Genomic DNA, 24,221 nt, shown 5'->3' with positions numbered 1-24,221 from the left:
TTAATATCGCTGGAATTAAATTTTTTGCCTTTCAATGTTTTCATTTTTCATGATCCTAGAATGTTAAAATTAAATAACTACTGGCTGTATATTGTTAAGACATATTAAATGTGTTTTTTATTTGTGTATTTTTGCTGTTGGATATTATAATATTAATTTTCGATTAAACTGTTACAAGCCCTGACTTCGTTTGCAAAATATAAGTTATTTATTACATGATTTGTTATAACAAAATATCTCGTGGATTATATTTTATAATTGATTATCAATTAAAGCTTTTTTAATAAATATATTAAATTTCTATCTTACTATCAAGAAAAGAGCGTACTTATTTCTTAAAGGCCGGCAACGCACCTGTAACACCCCTGGTGTTGCAGATGTCCATGGGCGGTGGTAATCACTTTCCATCAGGTGAGCCTCCTGCTCGTTTGCCTCCTATATCATAAAAAAAAAAACTTTATAACAAATTTCATCAATTTCGATTCATTTGTTTGACCGTAATAGAGCTACAGACAGACAGAGTTACTTTCGCATTTATAATATTAGTATAGATCAGCAATAATGTGACTAGTCTATATGACTTTTATAAAAAAATCCTCACTCAACCAATAGCAATGGCCGATGGCAACAGACTTCAATCGCATTCCTTTATACAATTTTAAAACGAATTGCGTACTCATCTGACAAACTACCCTTCAACATTCAACATTCTTTGTTGAAATAATTGAGAACGGCTTTGTTTACATGTTCAATGTTCACTGGAAAATAATTAATTTAGCTTTGAAATTTCAATTTCGAAATTTAAATAAACAATTGTTATAAGACTTGTCTTGCTGTTTATTTATTACAATTAGAAAATCTGATAACAATAGATAATTTATTCAATTAGGTTTCAACAATGAGACATTTCGAATCATCATTTTCCATGATGAGTGTGGGGGCGATGATAATCGTGAGGAAGCGGGCAGGGGTTGGATCGAGCTGAGTAACGTGGAATGGAGGCCCATGTTCAAAAGTGGAGTGACAGGGGTTGACGATAATAATGATGAGTGCAATGAGAGGCACGTGAATATTAACCGAATCCCGCTCAAATGGAATTTTCATGAGTTCAACTTGTGTCCTCTCATTTCGTGTTCAGCGGTCAAGGATAATGTCGGAAGAAAACCTGCACGTATCAAATGAAAATCTGCTGCGTATGTTATGTATCAGCTACTCAAAATAAGTGTGATAAGGTAGATCTTTTTAGACAATCAATAAGAAAGTGTATTGCTTCTATAATAAATAAAGATTTTTGGTTTTGACTTCGACTTATAGTGAGTTCAAAAAATCAAAGATCAAATTTCGTAATATAGCGAGTAACGAGAACGACTTAACGATTCAAACGACTAAAATGCGACAAAAAATGTATTCAATGACGTATCATTATAAGCGATATTAATATCGATAAACTTACCTTTATCATATTTAATATAGCCTTTTGCAAATATCAACCTGAATAATGTCAATTATTACGCGAAAGTTTCATATATTGGTTTTGACGAGACAGAGTTAAAAAGACTTATAGGTACACATAAACGAAATATTGGATATTGTACGTTACCCTTTTACTGATTCTAAGAAAAAATATTAAAAGCTTCATTATAGCCCAAAATAGTACAGGAATAAACAATAATGTTAATGGTATGTACAAAAGACGAAAGCCATTTCGGCTTCCGTTTTTTTGTACATACCCCAGTGGTTGGAATCAATTATTGTGGGTTAAAATCGGGCAAGCTCCACTCATCATCCATGTGCTTAATTTGTGTTAATAATTAATGGAGTGGAATTCATCTCATGCTCGGCGGTGAAGGAGAACATCGTGAGGAAACTATAAGTCTAATTTCAAATAAATTCTGCCACATGTCTACCGCCACGCTTCCCCAATGCGGATTGCATCGGAGAAGTATGGCGTTTTAAGCTCCAAACCTTCTTCTCAAAGAAAGAAAAAGTAGTCCAGCATTGGGACATTTACATGGTGTTACATTGCTAAAGGTCTTATCACCAAGAGCGCTTGGTTTCAGACAGCCTTTAGATTAGGAACATGAGATTAAAAACTGGTAAGGGGATGCAATCCGGGTTATTTTGTGACCAGAACCATAAAAGAGCTCAATTTAATCTTTGATTAAATGTAAATAATTAAAAAGTAAAATTAACAATGGTAATACCAACAAAATTACTTAAAAAGGCATATGTTAAATTCAACAATGAGCATCTGTTCATTGCTTCTGTTCTGATTAATAAAAGCAAGGTTTATAAACTTTGATCCTTTTAACACTAGTAGGGTTATTCTGTTATAAGAATTTCGATTCTCACTGCAGCGCACGAACGTGAAATATCAGAATGTGAAATGTGACAACTATAATAATTATAAAATGTATAGCATACGCGTATAGAAATGGCGTATAATGGCGAAGTTAATTCTTTTAGAATCGCACTGCAGTCCATACAATTCAGAATGGTAATGTTCTTATCGATCTTTTTTCTTAGATTTTTCTAGATTTTTTTTTAAATCTATCATAGGTGTTAATTATTATTAGAAGGCAGCCACTTAAACTCGGCGCTGGAACTCGAGGGTCAGGTGCGGCTTTTATGTTGCCGACACAAGCCGAGTGGCTAGTCTATTGTGACGTCACAGTGCTGTGTAATTAAAATCTAACCCCTTTTTTGTAACTAAAAAGTTACTTGTTTCGTTTCATTTCCTAGTTTATTTTATTAGCTTTATTGTTAGCAGTGAGTTTACTAGTAGTTATTATATATAACTATAATTTTTTATTTTTTAAATAGAGTGATGTGGGGAAAATCTGATGGTAAGTGGTCAGCACTATTGCTCATACATATTGGAAATATTAACCATTCCTTACATCCGATACGCCACTAACTTTGGCAATTGAGACGTTATATCGTTTGTGCATGTAGTCAGGCGGGATCACTCGGGCTCATTTTACTCGGTTGAGTAAATAGCTTCAGATCAATTAAATTAAATTGCGCGTATTTCATATTTCTCCCAAATAAATCTTTGGGCAGAGTTTCTAGTTCTTTTACTATCAATTGAGTTTTTTTTTCTACTTGCATTCTGCTATAAATAAAAAAAAAAACGCTGAAAAGAACAGGTTTCAAATTCAAAATAGTCTTTTGCAATTCATTGAATATCATATATCAATATCAATAGATATATTATATATTTCAAATCAAATCAAAATATACTTTATTCAAGTAGGCTTTTGAATCGTCATTTAACAAACTAAAGTAAAACTACCACCGATTCGGAATGTAGATTATACCGAGAAGAACCGGCAAGAAACTCAGTAGTAACTCTTTTGCAACATATAAAAATACAGTCATGTTAGTTAAATACAAGTATATATGTATGTTATGTCTCCTGCCTGGAAGTCAACAAGCATTAACTCCACGGTTTTTTATCATCTATATAATATTGTATCGAATTATACGCCTTCTTTACCAATGTATTTTTTTCAAATGACTTGAATCTATGAAACGGCAAAGTTAATAAATTATAATTGATAAATTTGTGATAATATTAAAGAGCCGCCAAGCGTGATGCGTAAATCGTTAGGTTGCAAACGTGCTCCCAACCATGACGTTGCGTCACCGTAATCTCATAGATATATGTAATATTAATTCAGACAGTAAGACTGGCTTGTTGCTATCTTGCTCACGACAGCAGATCTGAAGGTTCAGTGTTTGAATCCCAATTCATAAATCAGCACAGATACTACCCACTTATATTCTACCGCGAATACTAAGTATTGTTGTGTACTGTTTTAAAAGATGAGTGAGACAGTGTACCTACAGGAGCAAGAGGCATAACGAGGCTATTCCTGGTGTAATAAATTGTTTTACGGCGCCAATATCTTTGAACGGTGATGAACATTTATATATCATAAGAAATAAATAAATTACATAGTAATATAGTTTATGTTTATTATTGATAGTTAAAGCACATTCAATATTTCATAAACGTATTTATAGTCCAAGTCAGTCAAAACAGTAAGATACAGATTTCTTTATGTTTACATTTTTTAATAATAGCTTGAAGGCGATTATTCCACTCTCAAAATTACTCACTACCAACAAGTATAGTACTGGATATCCTCACTAATATTTTGAGCATACAAATAATTCATTTACAATTCTCACCACAAATTTCATTTGTGAAAAAAAATAAGTACATTTTATTTTATTGTCTTAATGATTACAACGAGGTACGTTATAATCCGGCCAATGTAAACGGACCATTCAATGTAAGCGTAGCTAACATTATCATACCTCCGAAATCAGCTCGTGTTCATAAATTGCTTGTCGAATCTAATTTGGACTATATATTGTAATGGCTTAATTGTAAATTTAAATATCAAATTTCCATATAAATATGCTTAGTCACGTAACACTTTGAATGCATAATTCTATTCCACGTCAAACAACACATCATTGGAAAAAAGGCTCCACTGTTTCATATGTGATAAGGCGAGTTGTTCCGTAGTTTTTTAATCAATTAAAATCAAATTATACTTCACATTTTACTTGGTGGTAGGACTTTTTGATAGCCTATCTGGGTATGTACCACACACATCCTATGTTTTACTGCAAAATTGTTATACTTAGTGCTGTTATACTCCATTTTGAAGTGTTAATGTTATGTAAAGACACCAGGGAAATACCATCCTAGTTCCCAAGGTTGGTTTGCAGTATTGGGAATAGTTAATATTTATTAAAACGCCAATGTCTATGGGCGTTGGTGATCATTCAACATCAGACACATCTGCTGGTTTGACAACCAATAAAGTAAAAATAAAAAAAAGTTAACCTTTTTATAATCCAAGTTCGATCCCTGACACTTTGTCTATAGACTAGATTACTTCAGTTTAATACCTATTTCTAGGCTAGTAGCTAGACAAGCGAGCCAATCAAGAATTACACTTGTATAATAAATCATCTTCAATCTAATGGTCATCATTAATCATAAACATTCATATACTAGACAGTTAGTCTGTGATTTTATTTAGATGTTCTAGTACATAACAATAAAGTACAAGATCGCGTTCAAAACACATCAATTAAATACTAAACAAACCCTTTAAATTCTATTTCAATTTTCAACTTTCGTTAATGGACTTGATCTTCTATTAAATTATTTTTGATATGCTAAATTGAACCTTAAGTAATAAATTCGTAAGACACAATCGAACGAAGGGTGACTAGAACTAGTGATTGATGGCTATAATACTTCTAAGTCATTTTAATAGAGAGTTAAAATATTTCATTCAAACGATTTATAAAGGCAGTGAGGAGAATATTAGTATTTTTGACACATTTTTAATAGCTTGACCAGCAGTGTGATTCGTAATTCAGAGTAAGAATTCACCCGTGAAGTGTTGACAACTGATTTACGATACGCCATTTTGATACGTGTCCGTCTTATCCTATAAATGTTATAATTATAATTATCAAATTCGCAACACACAATGAAAAGATGGATGGATTGTGTGAAAGATGATATGGCGGGAAAGAATGTTACTTGTGAGATGTGAATGTGACGTCAGATAGGAAAGTATGGAAGAAGAAGACATGCTGCGCCGAACCCAAGTAAATCGGGATAAGGGCAGGCGGGTGATGACGAAGGTCGCAACAAACATTATGTAATTACTTACCTTTGTAGTGAGTATACAGTTTCTTTCAACGTGATTTTTACCAACTTCAAGACGTCTGATAAACTTGAAATTTGGGACTCATACTAATGACCAATGACAATACAATATATTAAATACTTATATAAGTTTAGGGTCGATAGTATAACAAAAAAAATGTTCATAAAAGTTTCATAAGTTACGATTCACTTTTACCAATTCATTAATAATTTTATAGCAATAAAAATAAACATAGAATATATTCGATCTAAGAAGTTATCTACACGTTTAAAATTTATACATTCAGTATCCGAACGTGTTTCTAGAATATTCTCCACTCTGTGTTATGTATCCTAACATTTTAATGTTTTATGAGTACCGACAGTTTTATGGTGATGCTGCTTCAGTCTTGTTATTCACATCAGGTATTACATCACTTCGTATTTAATAGCTAATAAAAGAGAATTATCAATTTCTCTCAGCTGATTTTTAAGCTGTGTTTCATTTGAGAAATTTATTCTTCTATCGGTGGTATCTTTTAATTCAAATTTATCTCGTAACTTAATTTAACACTGCGTATGAAAACGTACCCTAATTGGGAATATTTAAGGTTTGATTTTGAGTATCTTTGTAATACTTGAATTATCTTCATAAATAATTGAATATTATTAAGTTGAAGCCTTAAGGTCTTGCCTACTTTGTACTTCTAAACTACAATTATTTGAAATTAATCGAACGTTACGCGAATTCCCTCATCAGAGAACCAAAACAATTTAAACTTCAGAGGGTTATCGGTTACCAACGAGTGTATCCGAATAATTTAAACGTCTTCGAATATTAATGGAAGATCCCTAATTATTGGATCCAAATCAAACTCGCGTTGATCTTAATCCCTGCCTTTCATAATATCAATTAATCGAGCAATTAATATTGTGGTTCGAAGTTGTGATTAAAATCCTGACAGATTCGCCGTGTAAAGATGTACAATTCTAACGCTTGTTGTTAAGAATTTTAATAACACATTTTCTTAAAAGCTGAACGCTCAGGATTTGTACAAGCATAAACATACACAGCATAAACTCCAACATCTAAAATGTGTGAAGGTATATCTTGTATATATAGTTGTCATGTTGTTGGTCGCTAATTGGCCAAAATTTGGCATTCATTAAAATCTAAAATATACGATAAATTGTTTCCAAAAATAGACAAAAACTAGGCTCAACCGAATGATACCTTGGTTTACAATAAAAAACCTAAACGTCAAAAAAAGCGTATACTGTGTTTTGAAGGGAAGCTTCTTTAGAGTCATTGTTTTCTGAAAGTCGATCAAAATAGTAAAATAATTATTAAGTTTCACTTCTACACGTGACTTGCACACACATGCTTTTTATATAATTTGAATTATTCCTTATGCATATAATATGCACCAAAAATACTTGATACATTTTAAATAAAATCACTTGCTTTCGGCACTCCTTCTCCAACTTCGACTGTGCCAAATTTTATAGTCCTCCGCCTGAGTAATTTTTCTAAAAAGGACTGCAAAGTTTTTGTTTCACGAATTCATATGAAATTCGAGTAAACTTCCTCAACTCAGATACAATTTTAAGTGAAACTGGCAACTGTATTGAAGAGAGTATAAAATTATTTCTAATATAAAATATTATGTGGAAGTAAATATTTGTATTGTTTCAAAACTTTAATATACAGTTTCGATTTAAATATTGCCTTCATATTTAAGTTCAATGAAACAAGAAGAGTAATCTAGTAAAGATTTCTTTGCGCACGAAATTTTATTAATGTTCGATCGTATCATTTTTTCCGCTTTTTGTAAGTCCTGCTGATGAATTCGGTGGATAGAATAGTGTTGTTAACCATAGATCTTGAGCTCGTTTCTAAGAGAGCGCCTTTAGTGCCACTTTCGTGGGCTTAATTTGAAGTTCATCAAATTGCTCTTGTGCACGGCGTAAAGGAAATTACCTTGGAATAACCTTTATGTTCCCGATGATACTCACATATAGTACAACACTATTTAAATGTAGTATTGACAAATTAAAAAAAACAATCAGTCATCAATTTGGCGGATGTATTTGGTTACATGACATTACAAATTATTAGTTTGCTTAAAATTCTTTTTAACAAAAAAAAAAGACAAATATTGATAATTTTTAAGACGCTCATAATTCGGATGTGATTGATTTTACGAATTTTGCCGATGCTACATCTAAGTTGTGTCGTACTGTACCTATATTCTAGCAGCCTGGCTATTTAATCCCTAATCTTTCCCATAAAGAAGATAGGAAGCGTTTGACTTTACTCATTACTCTCAATAAAGATGGCAAAATCTCACCAATACAAAATATAAGTTTGGGATGCCTCAGATTCAATACTTACGTATAAATACAACGAATTCTTTTATTACTACTTCTATACTATTTATTAGTGTTTTTTACCTCCAAGTGAATAAATCAACTAGAATATCTGATCGTATAACAAAACAGTTATAATGAATTCAATATAAAATATAATATAAAGACAGCTGCTGAAAACAGTATCGGGGAAAAGGGGTATGCTCTGATGGTATAATAGATGAAAAGAAAAAAAAAAAACAATATATAAAATAGCAATAGTAAATAACGAGACGAAGTTTAAAATATGCCGTACCTACTGGAGATCAAAACGGGTATCAAAACTTACGTTCGAATCCGATTTACAAAGCAAATTTCGCAACGAATTTGCAATACAGAACCCGTCTCTGTAACAGTTGGGCGCTTTGGGACAAACACACATAAATAATTTATGTTTTATTTAGACTCATTTGCTATGACGAAATATATGCCTTATTTACATTTCATATTAATGAACGACTGTAACTCGTATGTGTACGATTTTTTTGGTAATCCACCAGATAAAGGGTATCTAGAGGATTATCAAAAATTATATCATATACCAGAATAAACGCCACATGCTGATTAAAGATTTAAGCTAACATTATTTGGTTTTAATCCATTCAGTGTGTGGCGTACACGCAAAAATAAATTTAAAAAGCTTTAGTATCTAAAATTACTGGAATTATTTATAATCATTCGATATTTTGGTCTTTATGCAAACCGACTTTGAAACGACGAAGTTGGCTCTCTAGCATTTAATTCAGTAAGCTCATCAGATTTTCTTGCGTAATAAGCATAGTTTGTATATCTGTGTCTAAATGTGAAAGGTGAGTGAGCCAGTGTATAGATAGCAGGCTCAATGTATATCTTGAGATGAACGTAAATTCCATTATTGATAGTATATGGAATGGCATTATTTTTAACACTATTCATATTTTTCAAACTAAGGTGAACAGTTCACCAAGTTAATCTTACACCGATTTATGTAGCTGATTTAAATATATTATAAACTTTAGTAAATGCTTTTGTATAATCCACATTACAATGAAACGAATAAGATTTAGTAGACAAGATTATTCCATCATCAGCACCACAAACGCTAGATAGTAAAAAATGTGTGATTTCAGCTAAATCGTTTGGATGGAAATGGTTTTAAATTCAGTTGCAAGATTTGACCTACATACTAAATATGGAGTGAAAAATAAAAGCCCGAAAAATTGGTACATTTTAAAGTGCGTCACTGATGTATTCATTCGTCAAAACCTTTTATTTGCTGCATCATTTTGATGTCTAATTTAAAGAAGTATCGAACGCAAGTATCAAAATTTAATTCGTTTAAGTATTGAAACGTATCATTAATCATTATAAAAACTTGATTAGTCGTCATATTCTCATCTAGAAATGTTATGATAGGTTGACGAAAATTATCTCACAATATTTTCGGTCCTTATTTAGTTAGTTTTTTCCATCAATCAAACTTATGTACTTAGATTACTGTCTCTCGATGTCCTAACTACATCTATATTCAAGAAAATAAATTGAATATTTTTTAATCTTTTTAACATACATTTTTGAGATTATTTCAATTCTGGTAATTTTTCTTCATCAGCGAAGACGTACGACTTTACTGGGATGTTTGGACCGAAGGCGCTGAGAGATTTTACCGCGGTTCCTCGTGCTCATAGGCTATGTCGATCCTCTCTCATATTACGATGCGTTCTAAAAATATAGCTAAGAATAAGAATAATGCATTCAAGAATAAATGATATAGTCTATTTGTGGACTCGTTAAAAATTCTTGTAGTATTTATGCTTAAAGATTGACATAAGATTGGGTCAAGAACCTTAGTTTATAATTTTAAAAGTATTAAGTTTCACAAAAAATCTTCACCTATGGTGCACCTAAGTCAGGTTGTTTTTGGCAACATTAATTAAGAACCCTCTCATTATATATTTTACCGCAGTAGTAATACTCAGTATTGCGTGTTCCAATTTAAATCCATCCATTTGAAAGAGCCAGTACACAGGCATAAGGGACATAACATCTTAGGTTGCAGGCGCACTAGAGATACACGTATTGTTAAAGATTCCTTAGCACAAATTTCTGTCTGCTGTCATCACAGCATAACACAAGCATAGCACAATAAGTGATCATGATCACTTATCATTCAGTTGCCGATATGCGCGTCCGTCATCCAATTTAATAAAAAAATTGGCTTGATAGAAAGTTATCTCACAGATTTGTTAACAAACTAATGTTGCCCTAAAGTACGGCTTTACCTTCAATACAAGGACACTTAACAAGTAATCAGTGATACGGTAAAATCTATTGTAAAATTAAGCAAAAAAAGCGCTTGATTAAAGTGATTACGCGTATCACTCGAACGTAGTATCACGCTATCTTTTTAATAAATGTCATCCATCTGTTTATTTACATTTTGTCGTATTTTATTGATTTAGCAATTTCGAAAACATTGCTAATAAATTGTCGTTCCAATAAATTAATTAAAATATATGATTACAGGATTATATATATATCATAATTTGAAGACCAAATTACATAAGGGTAATACAATATATAAAAGAGAATACTGTTATCAGTTCAAACGATCTCTCAAAGGTAACTTTTGGTAAAAGTAGTTTGTTAAAGTCAAAGTCAAATTTAACATAGAACTAGATTATAGAATTTGATCTGTATGTACTTAATAAAGAAGCGTTACACTTATTTATTGCCTGTCAAAAAATCTACCACCGGTTCGGGAAGAAACACTTCAGACTTGAGAATAACTCTCGAAAGAAACTCAGCGGAACTTTTCTCTTTTTTTAACAATTGTATTTAAGATGTAATTTACTATTATATATTATTCCCAAGGCGTTTTATCATATAAGAAGTCATTGGTTTTTTAATATCCTTTAATAGACCAATGTACCTTAAGGGGTTTGTTCCATTTCGGACGTTCTGTATGTGTGCGTATACATTTCCCAACATAAGAATTATAAACCCTGTATCGTGGGTAACATTCATAACTAGCTTATGCTTGTTCTTGATAATAAGAATATAGTATGCTCATAACAATTTCTACAAGTCTTATTTTATTACGAACATACATAATATCAAATATATATGAGAAATAATAAAGGACATTATCCTTTGGAGTTAAAATAAACAAGGCGAGCGGTATCCATCGAAGTCAACAATAAGATTTTCTCAACCGCGAATGCTGCAGAACTCAGTCTACTCGCCAACCCATTTAAGGGCCCCATTGCTGCTTAGAAACTTCAGTGACACCATGAAATTTTGTAAGGTCATCAAGGTTCAACGCTTCCCCTAACCTAATACTATAATTATAGACTACTAATTTCTGTATACATGGCAATCGTGCCATATAGTAAAACGTACTTATTGTGTGTATTATCCTACTGACCGATTTCGGGCAAGATGGGCCATTTTCAATGAGAGGATTACAGCTGTCTATAAAGCCTCCTCAAAATTGTTCATTATGCTTTACTCCTCTTGTGGTTGGTTCACTAAAGATTCTATCCTACTAAATCGGGTTGGGTAGGTACTCTGTTATAATCACGAAGAAGTAATCAGTCCATAATACGATAAGTTTTTCATTACAAAGTATTTTTAAGATAATGGTATTATCTGATTAAATATTTCATCGAGTTTTATTAACGTCTGTGTGTAAATTATATTGAAGTACACGTATAACGTATTATTATTGTAATGATGTTTCTTAAAAATGTATTTTTAAATCGCTGGCATTATTCCATAATACATTAAGTCACGGTGAATCATAAATAAGGTTGGTTATTATAGAATATTATTTAAAGTCAATATTTTGTTCAATAGTTATAAGTTTTAATGTTTTTGTAATCCTACGCTAGTTTGGAGGTATTTAATTTTTTGTTTTTTTTAGAAATTAAAGGGAAAAAATTGTTTTAAATACCTTATGATGTTTTTAGTACCGATAGCTTCTTCCAAACGAAGAGGGAATAAAGATAAACAAATCTATTAATAACTTTAATTCTCGTTATCCACTTTAGTTTTACTTCCAAAGTTTCGACCAGCCTCTTGAACGTTCAAAGTGCTATTTTTTCGCAAATCCATAATGGATATCATGGATTATTCAGCTCTCGACCAATGATATCGCGTCAATTCGATGACTAATGTTGTTTATTTATATTTTGTCCTCTTGTAGATGGAATAGACTACAATATGATTAATATGGTATATGGAAGATAACTTTAATATTATAATCACTGTTGTAATTACCCAATTACAACAGTGATTATAATACAGGTGCAGTCTGCCTGAAGGAAAGGGAAAACTGCAGGAAACTTAAATATGTATGATAAAACACAGAATTCACCAGAATTTAAGCAGTGTGCTGCTCCAAACATTCTCCTCGAGCATTTCATTTTAGGTTTTTTTTTATTACATTTCGAAAGCCGAAACTGAAAACTATGTATGCCCACGTTCACATCCCTACTATCTGTGAAAAAAATCTTGAAGTATTTTAAAATATAAATATAAATTATTCAAATTACAAGAAAAAATATTCATTCAAAACTCCAATATCAGAAATGGAAAATTCTTAGAATCTAATAATTGTCAAAATAATATTTACAAAAAAAAAATCCCAGTAAACAATGTCGCGTCCACGGCTTGTTAACAATAAAGCCGGCGATAATCGGCGCCATATTGAATTGAGTCAAATTGACACTTTCGTGACGGCGGGAAATTATTCATTGTCCAAAAAGGTTTTTAAGATTTACCTTTTTCCAATTCGCACTTTCGATATTAAAATTATATTTCTTTGATATTTTTCTTTTGTTTTATCGTTTTTATTAAAATGTTATATTAAAAATTATATAACTTGGTAGGTTTTTGTGCAAGTACGTTTGAGTAGAGACCACCCGCTAATCATAATATTCTACCGCCAATCAGCAATACTCAATATTATGTTCCGGTTTGAAGGGTGAGTGAGCCAGTGTAACTACAGGCACAAGGGACATAACATCTTAGTTCCCGAGCTTGGTGGCGCATTGGTGTTTTAAGGAAGAGTTACTATACGTATTTTCCGCGGCACCAATGTAGTCGATGGTGACCACTAACCATCAGGTGTTCCATTTGCCCAACTGCCTACATAATGAAATATAATACTATAAGACGTAGTTTTGATTAGTAGCATGCTTTTTACCGCATTCGCGTTAAAAATATTTATCCGAATGATATGAAACTTATTTTTTTTAATATGTATAGTTACAGTTAAGACTAAGGCTGTACAGTATATTTATATAATACCTATTTAGTTAAATTGTCTTTAAGTATCAAAGTTAATTACGTTTTAATTTTAAACGTATTTGTAGATACATATTGACTTCCTCAATTTTCACGAATTTTATACACTTGAAGAGTCCCTAATGGGTCCAACGGCGGTTTGTGGTTGGCCGCTCTTAGAACCTTTTAACGATAGTCTAGCACCGAAAATGACGACGTCCGTAGTCAGACAGCGCGCTACACGAGAATGTTACTGCCTTAAAAGGTTTGTGTGGGTCCCACCGATCTATATGTTCAACGCGTTAGAACGGCACGAAAATTCACACTGTTTACCTGATATTACTATATCTTTGCTATAATTTCCAGCGTAAGGATGTACGAGCTGTTGCTCAGCTCCGAATCAAAATAAGAATCTCGTCTTCCATAGCAATTGCAAAGAGTCAAGGAAGTTAAACCACTTATTGGTCAAGTAATCACTTACCAAATATCGTAATACCATTATAAAATATAATACGTATTTATTTAAAGACGATCCATCCAACAATCTGTTAAATTTATAGGGTCCACACATCGTTACACTACGTCGAATGGAAAGCGTAAGCGCCATGAAATACTCGGCGCTTACGACGTTTTAGTCGCGTCAAAACTATTCTCTATAAACGATCTAGCGCTGTATGTTTTAATAGTTTAATTAAATGACATAGGTATAATATAGTATGTATATTTATATAAATAACATTTACAAACTGTCTAGAGATATTTTTTTTTTCTTGTGAACAAGATATTCGTAGATAATACTGAAATATCGTGCTTCACTAAATGAAAATAAAAAGAATGGTAAATATCCCGTTTTAAATATTTGTCTAGAGTATGTTGTTTTTCATATTAAGTGTAATTTTATCCCAAAGAAGATTTTATATATTTTTTTTTTTTATTTTTCGACCGAACTTTGTTATTTTGCATAAATGATGTTACGTTACAGTTAGACAAGTAAATTCATTTTATTAAGTAATATATTTCTTTATAGATAGATAATCCTTATTAGAAAGAAAAAAAATACATTTATAATGCAGTTTTGGAAAAACTTGCGATTGTATATTGGGTCCGATGAATCCGGCAGCGAAAGATGACTGAGCCAGTGAAACTAGAATGGACATCATATATTTGTTTCCAAGGTTGGTGATGCATTGGCGATCTAAGAAATGGTTAATATTTCTTACAGCGTCAATGTCTATGGGCGATATGACCGCTTACCATGAGATGAAGAAACATTGCAGTCTTTGCGGCTCCGTGTATAACCAGCCAAACGTCGATCTCCAGTGAGCAGGACGAGTCGACGGTCTGATAGGTCAAATTTAATTACAGTGTACGTAACAGTTTAATTGAATGTACATAATATAGAGCATTTATGTCTATGCTGGTATTACAAAGCTGACTTTTAATTTATTTTACTTAAACTACTAATTTCCAACCGCGGTTGCGTTCAGGCGGACAGCAGTTAGGTTAGGTTAGGTTAGTACCCATGTTCTGTTTCTATAGCTATAACAGATTGTACGTATGAATATTTTACGAAGATCAGTTATGTAATTAAGAAGAGAAAACGTAACAAACAAATAAACTTGCCTTTGAATTTATAGCATCAAGCTATGACCGACGCGGGCAGGCGGCTGTCTCCAATTATTTCGTATCACAAACACAACCAATTATTTAGGAGACAACAATTAAAATTTGCCAATTAATTTCACGCTTAACATAATTCTGGAGTTATAGAACTAATATTTGCTATAATTACCAGGTTATTAATGTTCCTAACAAGCCTTTTGCAAAACAAAGCATGTCCCTTACAACATGGGTTCGCATGATTTACTCGTTGTGCGATAAATTACATATTAAATTTGGGAGTTAGTAAGCACATTGGTAGTTGGGTCTTTTGAAGTTTCTCGAGGTAATCAGAAAACGATTAGGTATAAGTTTGATGTGTGATGTTTTTTTTTTATTCAATGTAGAGTGTCAGTCACAAATGTATCGCGTTATATTGACAATGATTTTATAAAACTGATGAGAATCTGTCAGTGTTACACTGCTAGGAGAAGTCTCCTAAAAAGGCGAACACTTGGAGCTTATTCAACTACGGTACTTCAATATTTCCTCGCTGTTTGTCTGTCGAAAAATTCTCGCTAGTAGCCCGTAGTCTGGAAGCAGGCCGTGTTTACATGGATACCTTGGAAAGCATGAAAATCAGTTGGTCCCACGTCTGAATTGTTCCGGAAACACGGATTGCCAAACCGTTCGAATATGAGTGTGCACTTGTCTTTGTACACACACCAGTAGTTAATGCTCCTTCAATAATGGCCGCTATTATCATCAAGCGATAAAAGCATCTAGTAATCTGTTGTACATAAATACAAAGATAACTTCATCAAATAACGTTTAATATTAATAGAAATTTATTATGAAACAAGTTATCTAATAAAATTAATACAAGTACACAATAATGAAATTACAACAGCAATTTTTATTCCGTGCCGTAACTCATATCAAAAATAATTGATTCATACCTGCGCTTCCCAGATATGAGATATAATGTTCAGGCACAGTGTTAGCGACTGAAGCCGAAGCGGAAACGTTACAACAGTTAGCAAGCGAAATTGGCTAGAAAATCGCTACTCATTTTGACGTGAAAAATCAAAGCGTTCTTTTTACCAAGTGGTGTTAGTCTTCAGCCTGCAACATCAATGTGACAACGGCTTAGAATTGTACATTGATAGAGTCGTTTTGTTGTGGTTGCTAAGCCAATATATAGCGTTTAATAGATCGCGTTCACTTTCACCACCGTCACTCCGGACTGTAAGCGAGCGTATGAAATTGTACACGGTGGTAATTTATTGTTGCTATATTAGAATCCATATTCTATATCTATATATTTTTTTAAGTTACATTATAAGAGGTACCTCAATAAATAACTTGTAAACGCTTTGCAAATTAAACTTCAGAATATAACTCGAGTCGAAAAGGTTCTTGTTCTAAAGATTGATGTCTGGACTTCGTTCATATGGCAGAATAATAATTTACTTTTGAAAAGAAAGCAGTTTTCAAGTACATTTTTACAATCTCCTGCATATCTATTTCTTCTATTAAAATTAGTTAATATTACGGAAAAGAAATTCGAAGTGATATAAAACTTTTGCAATGATGCCTTAAACAAGTGAAGTGTTACACGTCAAAATTAAAAAAGAATACTGTACAATATATAATGGCTTTGAATAGTGGCATCTAACATCGAATCTTTCAGAGACCTTGGGAATTATCATGATGATGGAAAAACACTTGATAGGATGGATTTTTTTTTAATAAAGATTAGTAGCATTTCTCAATTTTAAGGAATTACTAATATTCCTAATAACCCCTCCAGTTAAGAACAAACAAAGGACATAACATAACATGTTAGGAGTGGGGATGACAATAACCCAGGGGCTAGGACCTGTTACTGTTTACGTCGCTAGCCCGTCAACCATTACGCCATTGCGTTTTTTAATATATCCTATTTTAGGACATGCGTTGATACATTTGCGTCATCTCTTATCACCGAAAATTCACATAATAAAAATTATACGTTGTATAATTAGAATGTTTATTGGAATTGAGAAACAGCGTTACAGCGTTAGTGTGACGTCCTCTACCTTAATATATGACCTGTACCTGTTTCAGTAATAAGACTACCTTTTCGAGTATTTTCTTTTTTCTTTTATATATTAATATTTTTTGTATAATAGAGTACATTTGTGCTCTATTGTATTGTTGTTTACAAATAATACTGAGGCATAGTCTCTTTGTCCATCAATGTCTTTCGTCTTTGTTAGTCGTAGTCCTCTTACCCAACACTAATAATATCTTTGTAAATATAAATCATTCATATTCAGGAAACGCCAACGCTTTGCTTTTAGCTATAGTATTACACGTTTTGCCACTGGTTCTCAATCTTTGGGATTATTGTATGAATTCCTTGAATAAAACATCGAGGCTACTGCATCATAATAATATAAATCTGAAAAACTGTACGTTGTACTCTCAAGTATAATAATCTAAAAATTCTAGTCTGGTTGGATTTTTAGTATCGATAAATAGTCGGTTGATTGAAAGATTGAACGTTTGAATTAATTTAAAAAAAATACTCAGTTTCTTTAAAATAATTTCGTTATCTCAACGCGAGACATAAAGTGTTGTGATTTTAGAATGGTGCACTTAGTTTAGCTAAAATAAACTCAGCGATTTCGAAAGCATATGTGTGGTCACTTACCATAAAAGTCTTAATTTATTTATAACAGTTTAAGAAGCACTGCCCACACTAAAACTGTTTGCGTTCGAGATATTTATTCTATCATTTGTTTTCAAACTGTAAACCGAAATAGTACACTCATTACGCAACTCGGAAATTAGTTCTTAAAATAGAGAGACCAAGATTTCTCTATTCATAGCATCTCAACAAAATGATTAAAATATCTTTGAGTTTTCCGAAAGTCATAAAAAAACGAAATATATTTCGATAAACCATTTCAAGTATTTCTGAAAAGCCATTTTAGGTGACCTTGAAGTTAGACTTAAGACCACTTTCCGAACACAACGTCAAGATAATCGTCTTATAAAATGTCGATTCTAAAGTGCCTGTAAAACTTTGACTGCTTATTAAATAAGGCATATACTTGATATTAGACAGGAGCAAATATACAACTTGGTGGTAAGATGCTGATAGACACTGTCATTTTAAGAGGCCACCGAGGTCACCACGGCATCTGAAAATGTTATGCTCTATGTGCCTGTAATGAGTGTCATTCACTCACCCTTGAATCAAAATACGGGCTATTGCTGTTTGGCGGTAGAATTTATGTTGATTAGGTAGTCAAGTTACAACTGAATGAATCACCCGTGTAACTGCAGGCACAAAGGACATAAAATCTTAGTTCCGAAAGTTGGTGGCGCATTGGCGATGTAAGAAATGACTAATATTCCTACAGCGCCAATGTTTATGGGCGGTGGTGACCACTAACCATCGGGTGGACCATTTGCTCATCCACCAATCAATACCATAAAAAAAGGAAGTTTATTTTTATTTGACCTTTAGTGAAGCTTTGATTTTTGTTTTTAACGTTAACATTTTCCTGTTATCTTAAAATTATTCGGTTAATAATTCCGTTAAAGATGTGACAAAATGTCGTCTTTGTTTCCGCCACTGATAACAAAAGTGACATCGTCCTTTGCCTTTTGTTCCAATAATAGATCATCCACAACACTCTTCGCGTATATTAAGTTTACCTTACACGTGTACGTCAAATCACCTGATACATCATTTCGATGTAAGACATTTTATTAATAACTTAAGTGAATTACGATAATCTCCAGCTAGTTCAGTAGTTAGAACTCATGAAACTTAACCGATAGATAGATAGATTCGAACCTCGGCAAGGACAAAGTTAATGTGTGCTCTATTTGTGTTTATGATTCATATCACGGTCAGCTGTTAAGAAAAACGTAAATGACGTTAATACCTACTTAACACCTTAGTAGACAAATGTCACAAGCAGATGTTATAGGTACTCTTAAATATATAAGCATTCAACCTACATTATTAGTGACTATATGACATTCATAATAGTTACACAATAGTCGCCATATTGTGAAGATTTTTGCTATTCCCTTTTTGCCATATTCTACTTTGAGTAACTTCAGAAGTTTCCTTTACTTGCAATAACTTTTCACTTGGATACCAGCTCATATCATGGGTGGTAACGCGTAGTAGATATATATATATATATTCATTAGGACAACCAACAGTAGATACAATATTATAGGCGAAATAGGCAAAAGTCTACTACTTACAGGTCTCTACGTATGGCACTATCATAATGCACAATATGTATTAAAAATATAAATTAAATATAAGCAATAATTAGAGATAAGAAGTATATCTAATTTTTTTTTTAAACTCTTATTTAAATTATAAAATTAGAAATGAACGCAAATATTATATTATTTTTCGATTGAACTGAGGGCGACTATCGTGACATGCGTCACATGTCATCTTTTACTTGATTACTGATGGTGATGTATAACAATGATAATATCGATATGATGGATTTATTTCCTAACTGCGTTCTGTATAATCTGGTATAAAAGATTCATATTACGGGTATTAATGTGAGGTACGTTTACGTTTATGCCACATGGCTTGCCAAATGATTTGTAATGAAAAGAAATTGGACGACTGACATTGGCGCAGAAGCCAATAATGTAGTCGTTTATGCCTATTACTCCGCCTTCTGACTCCATCAATCCTGCCCTAAGAATTTCGATTTATTTATTTACTAAGAACATTCAACGTTATTAAAAGTGGCTGACACAAAAAAAAATTGCTCTTCCAAGTATAGAGTATTACGATTTAATATAAATAGTTATCTAGAGTTACAGCTAGAAGGATTAAAGTTTATATATATTTAACATATCGTGTCAACTTTTAGGTTACGATTACTTAAATAACTGTAACCTAAAGAAAAAGCTGTTGGATAATACTTAATGTTACAATATATGAAATTACTTAAATACAGTTTTTAATTAATAACCTCCTTCTGTTTATGAAGCCGGCTAAAATATTTATTTAACTTTTTAAATGCATTTTCTTTTTGTTTTTCATTAGAGCGTTTTTGGGTGTATTAAACTTTAAAACCGAGTACGTATATTATTCATTCATTAGTTTTCATTCTTGACCATATAAACTCGCTATGCACAGGTGTATCATTTTATTTCAACTCACAGACGACTCATAATAGTGAACGAAAACCTTTTAGAAGATTGCATTACAGTTCACTAGAGATTCGATTCGAATTCACGTCTCAAGACATAAAAAATCTGTCCAAGCTTCTGACACATTAAGATAAAAGCTGCACTGACTTTAATAACGCCTTTTCGAAAACTAAAATTTGATCGATTTTCAAACAAAATGAAAACCAACCCCTAGAATGAGAGAGAACCTGCAAGTGACAACTAGTAAACAATACATTAACAATATGTTTTTCCAAAGAATTAAAGCCACCATTGAATTCAAATAATAAAAAAATAATGGACCCCGTCCTCTAATGTAACAATATATATTTATAAAGTATACAGGAATTGTGTTTTGAGGCAAAAGTCTGTTATTTTTGCACATCCCGGAAGGTTTTACCCTCCGGAAATATTAGATTTCGTGGGAGGTCACATAATCATATTACCTACAAATTTTAACTGAGCTAAATTTTGTCAAAATCGAAACGAAGATGCTCTGGCTGCTACTTTAATAGTCTACATGTGACAATAAACAGTCAGAATAATATCACCATATTTAAAATAAAACGTATCTTTTACTTAACTACAAACCTATAACAAAATATAATCAGAAGTTTGTCGAAATTAAATTTTAATGAGAATTACATGAACTCCAATATAATTAATATTCACATACTTCCCCAAAGCGTGTTGAATACACGTGTGGAGAATTCGAGCAATAGACACAAATATAGATATTTTTTTATATGAAACGAATTTATACTAGTCTGTGTTAGTACATCGTAACTTGGTAGGCGGATGGACTGGGCCATTTGGACACAGGTGCGATATTTTAACCATTCCTTACATCGCTAATGCACCACCAACCTTGAGAATTAAGAACAGACGGGCTTGCACTAAGCCCTTAATACTAAATATTTTGTTTCGTCTTAAATGATTATAATAACAAATTCATTTGTTTTATGTCAATTTACATAAACATATATACACATACATTATATCTAAACGATGCTGGTTCACAAAGTGCTCGTCATATAAAAAAATATAAGCCATTTTTGGGCGACAAATGGTCGATATTGAGAAAAGTCGTTTCCATTACATATATTCTATTACACAACTCTTATATTTAGCTACGACACGCTTTTTGGATAATTTCATTACACAATATATACAAAAATTTTCAGCTCTTTGTAGGGTTTAAGCGGAATTTTTAATATCTATATAAGTATAATAAGTGCCAAAAATAACACAACTTTACTTGAAAATATCTTTATACAGAATGCTTTATTTTAGCATCAACGTGACACAATGTTTATAACCACGGTTATGGCTTCAAAGCGTTGCATCACTTAATAATGACGATGACGTTGCGTTATTTCCAGGACAAAGAGTGTAGTTTAACAAATAACCAGCTCGTGATACGTATATAACAAAGTTACTGAAAACATCCGATGCTGGCAAAATTTAATAAACTTCGAAGTTACACATAACTTTCTCCATGTTATGCTTCCAATGTTTTATCTTTTCTTCGTTATTCATTACATTGAGAGTATTTTTGACATCTTTATTAAGTCTCGCTTTTTGGTTGTTATTAAATTGAATATTAATGAAATCTGAATTAAATTAAATTAACCAGCCGAGAGCCGAAATGACCCAGTGGTTAGAACGCGTGCATCTTAACCGATTATTTCGGGTTCAAACCCAGGCAAGCACCACTGAATTTTCATGAATTTGTGCTTATAATTCATCTCGTGCTCGGCGGTGAAGGAAAACATCTCGAGGAAACCTGCATGTATCTAATTTCAACGAAATTCTGCCTCATGTGTATTCCACCAACCATTGGAGCAGCGTGTTGGAATATGCTCCAAACCTTCTCCTCAAAGGAAGAGGAGGCTTTAACCCAGCAGTGGGCAATTTACAGGCTGCTATTGTAACCATTTGATTGCTTAAAGCTATAAGAATATATATAGGTGTGTTGACGCATTAGCGATTTCTTATATTTTCAGCACACTCGTGAAACTCGTGCATAATATACCTTTGCTAGAAGCTTATTCCTATGCCTAAAGAAATGTTTTGTTTTTTGTTTCAGAACACTCGAAAAACGAACAAGAACTGCACGCATAAGTTGAATATGATCGTCTAAAATTCAACAAAATGGAGTCTTCGGAAGACGAATTCTATAGCATATGCCTCAATCTCACCAGCGAAGAAATCGCCAGTGTTGGTGGATGTAATTATAGTACGGAGTTTGAAAATGGCGAGTTGCTTGAGAAGGTCGTGTCCAGAGTTGTACCAATCTTCTTCGGTTTTATCGGAATCGTTGGCCTAGTTGGAAATGCATTGGTAGTTCTTGTCGTGGCTGCAAATCCTGGAATGAGATCAACGACCAATCTTCTGATAATAAATTTAGCAGTAGCTGACTTACTCTTTGTTATATTCTGTGTACCTTTCACTGCAACTGACTATGTGATGCCGCGATGGCCTTTCGGTGATTGGTGGTGTAAAGTCGTGCAATATTTCATTGTCGTTACTGCCCATGCATCCGTATACACCTTAGTGCTGATGTCCTTAGACAGATTCATGGCTGTGGTGCATCCCATTGCATCAATGTCTATAAGAACAGAGAAGAACGCACTTCTAGCAATAGCCTGTATTTGGGTTGTGATTCTGACAACAGCCATTCCTGTCGGAATATGTCATGGCGAGAGAGAATATTCGTACTTCCATAGAAACCATTCCTCTTGCGTATTTCTGGAAGAACAGGGTTACAGCAAATTAGGATTTCAAATGTCCTTTTTTCTATCATCTTATGTAATTCCATTGGCCCTTATTAGCGTACTCTATATGTGTATGCTCACGAGACTGTGGAAGAGCGCACCCGGAGGTAGAGTGTCAGCAGAAAGTAGAAGAGGGAGGAAGAAAGTGACGAGGATGGTAGTGGTTGTCGTCGTTGTGTTTGCAGTGTGCTGGTGCCCAATACAGGTGAGAGTTTTAACTTGTCATTGATGTGTACCTAATGTATGGAATGCTACTATGTCTTATCTAATAGAAAGCTAGAATAAATCTAAGAATGTACATACTATCAAATGAAATTGTTAGCCTCATTCAGAACTTACACTTATTCTTGTTTATATTTAAATATTAAAATTATTATATCTATCAGGACTTAGATAAAGATATGAGAGATTGATTTGATTAATCCATGAGACATGTAAATTGTAACATAAATCAAAATGTTTCATATAAATGACTAAATACATAAATACAATGACGTCATTAAATACGTAAGAGTAGTAAGTAACACGTTATTTCAGTAGCAAATTCAGTCGTCAGCGAATTTACTGTTGATCATTTTAAAAGCACGTTAGCAATATCAACGTGTACAGTAGATATTCCTTCGTAATCAGCTATTAAGCTAATATTATGTTAGCGTCAAGGCAAAGTCTTTGAAGAAACTAATTAGCTTAATATCAAATTACCAATCAAGAAAATCAAAAACAAACAATTGCGCAACGGCATTCTATTACAACCACAAATCCAACGTCACTTTCATGAAAATATCTTAAATTTTACAAATAAAACCGCAACGTCTCTTGATAAATTTCTAAATTATTTTAATCAAAGAATTCGTTGCGTCTTTGAATAACAATTCGGTGGGGGTAATATAGGCATTCCGGCCATAACGAGCTTTCAGGACCCGTTTAGATTTTTAAGTTTTCGATGAACCGTAAAAAATTGGTTTATTTGTCAGTAAAATTGTGCGTTATTTAACGTCACCGACATACACCTTGCAGATCATTTGAATGGCCGTGTCAGATTAGTCGAACAAAGGAACTCTCCCTCCGGTGACTGGTAGATTAAATTCAAAATGACATAGTAATTTACTAGATAACTTTGTTGCTAACAATTTATTTTAGATTAAGGGTTTAATTTGTTGTAAATTAATTTCTCTCTAACTTTACTCCATACTGTATTTTTGGTTTATGCCACTACTTGCTCGTAAAGTGAAAATAATTTAGATTTAAGAGACTATCAGACATCTACTAAT

General features: G+C 32.7%; 1 protein-coding gene across 1 annotated transcript in view; it reads left to right on the top strand.

The window, feature by feature from the left end:
• Positions 1-24,221, top strand: part of LOC125065662 (allatostatin-A receptor) — a 132,149-nt gene that overhangs the window by 88,636 nt on the left and 19,292 nt on the right. The window contains exon 3 of the mRNA XM_047673419.1: positions 22,263-23,155. Coding sequence (XP_047529375.1) covers positions 22,328-23,155 — 828 coding nt within the window. The 5' untranslated portion in view covers positions 22,263-22,327. The remainder of the gene's footprint in view (positions 1-22,262; positions 23,156-24,221) is intronic.

The sequence above is a fragment of the Vanessa atalanta genome, chromosome 8, assembly GCF_905147765.1.
Source record: "Vanessa atalanta chromosome 8, ilVanAtal1.2, whole genome shotgun sequence".
Taxonomy (NCBI): Eukaryota; Metazoa; Arthropoda; class Insecta; order Lepidoptera; family Nymphalidae; genus Vanessa; species Vanessa atalanta.
Note: the sequence above shows the minus strand (reverse complement) of the source record. Positions and strands in the feature narration are given on the sequence as shown.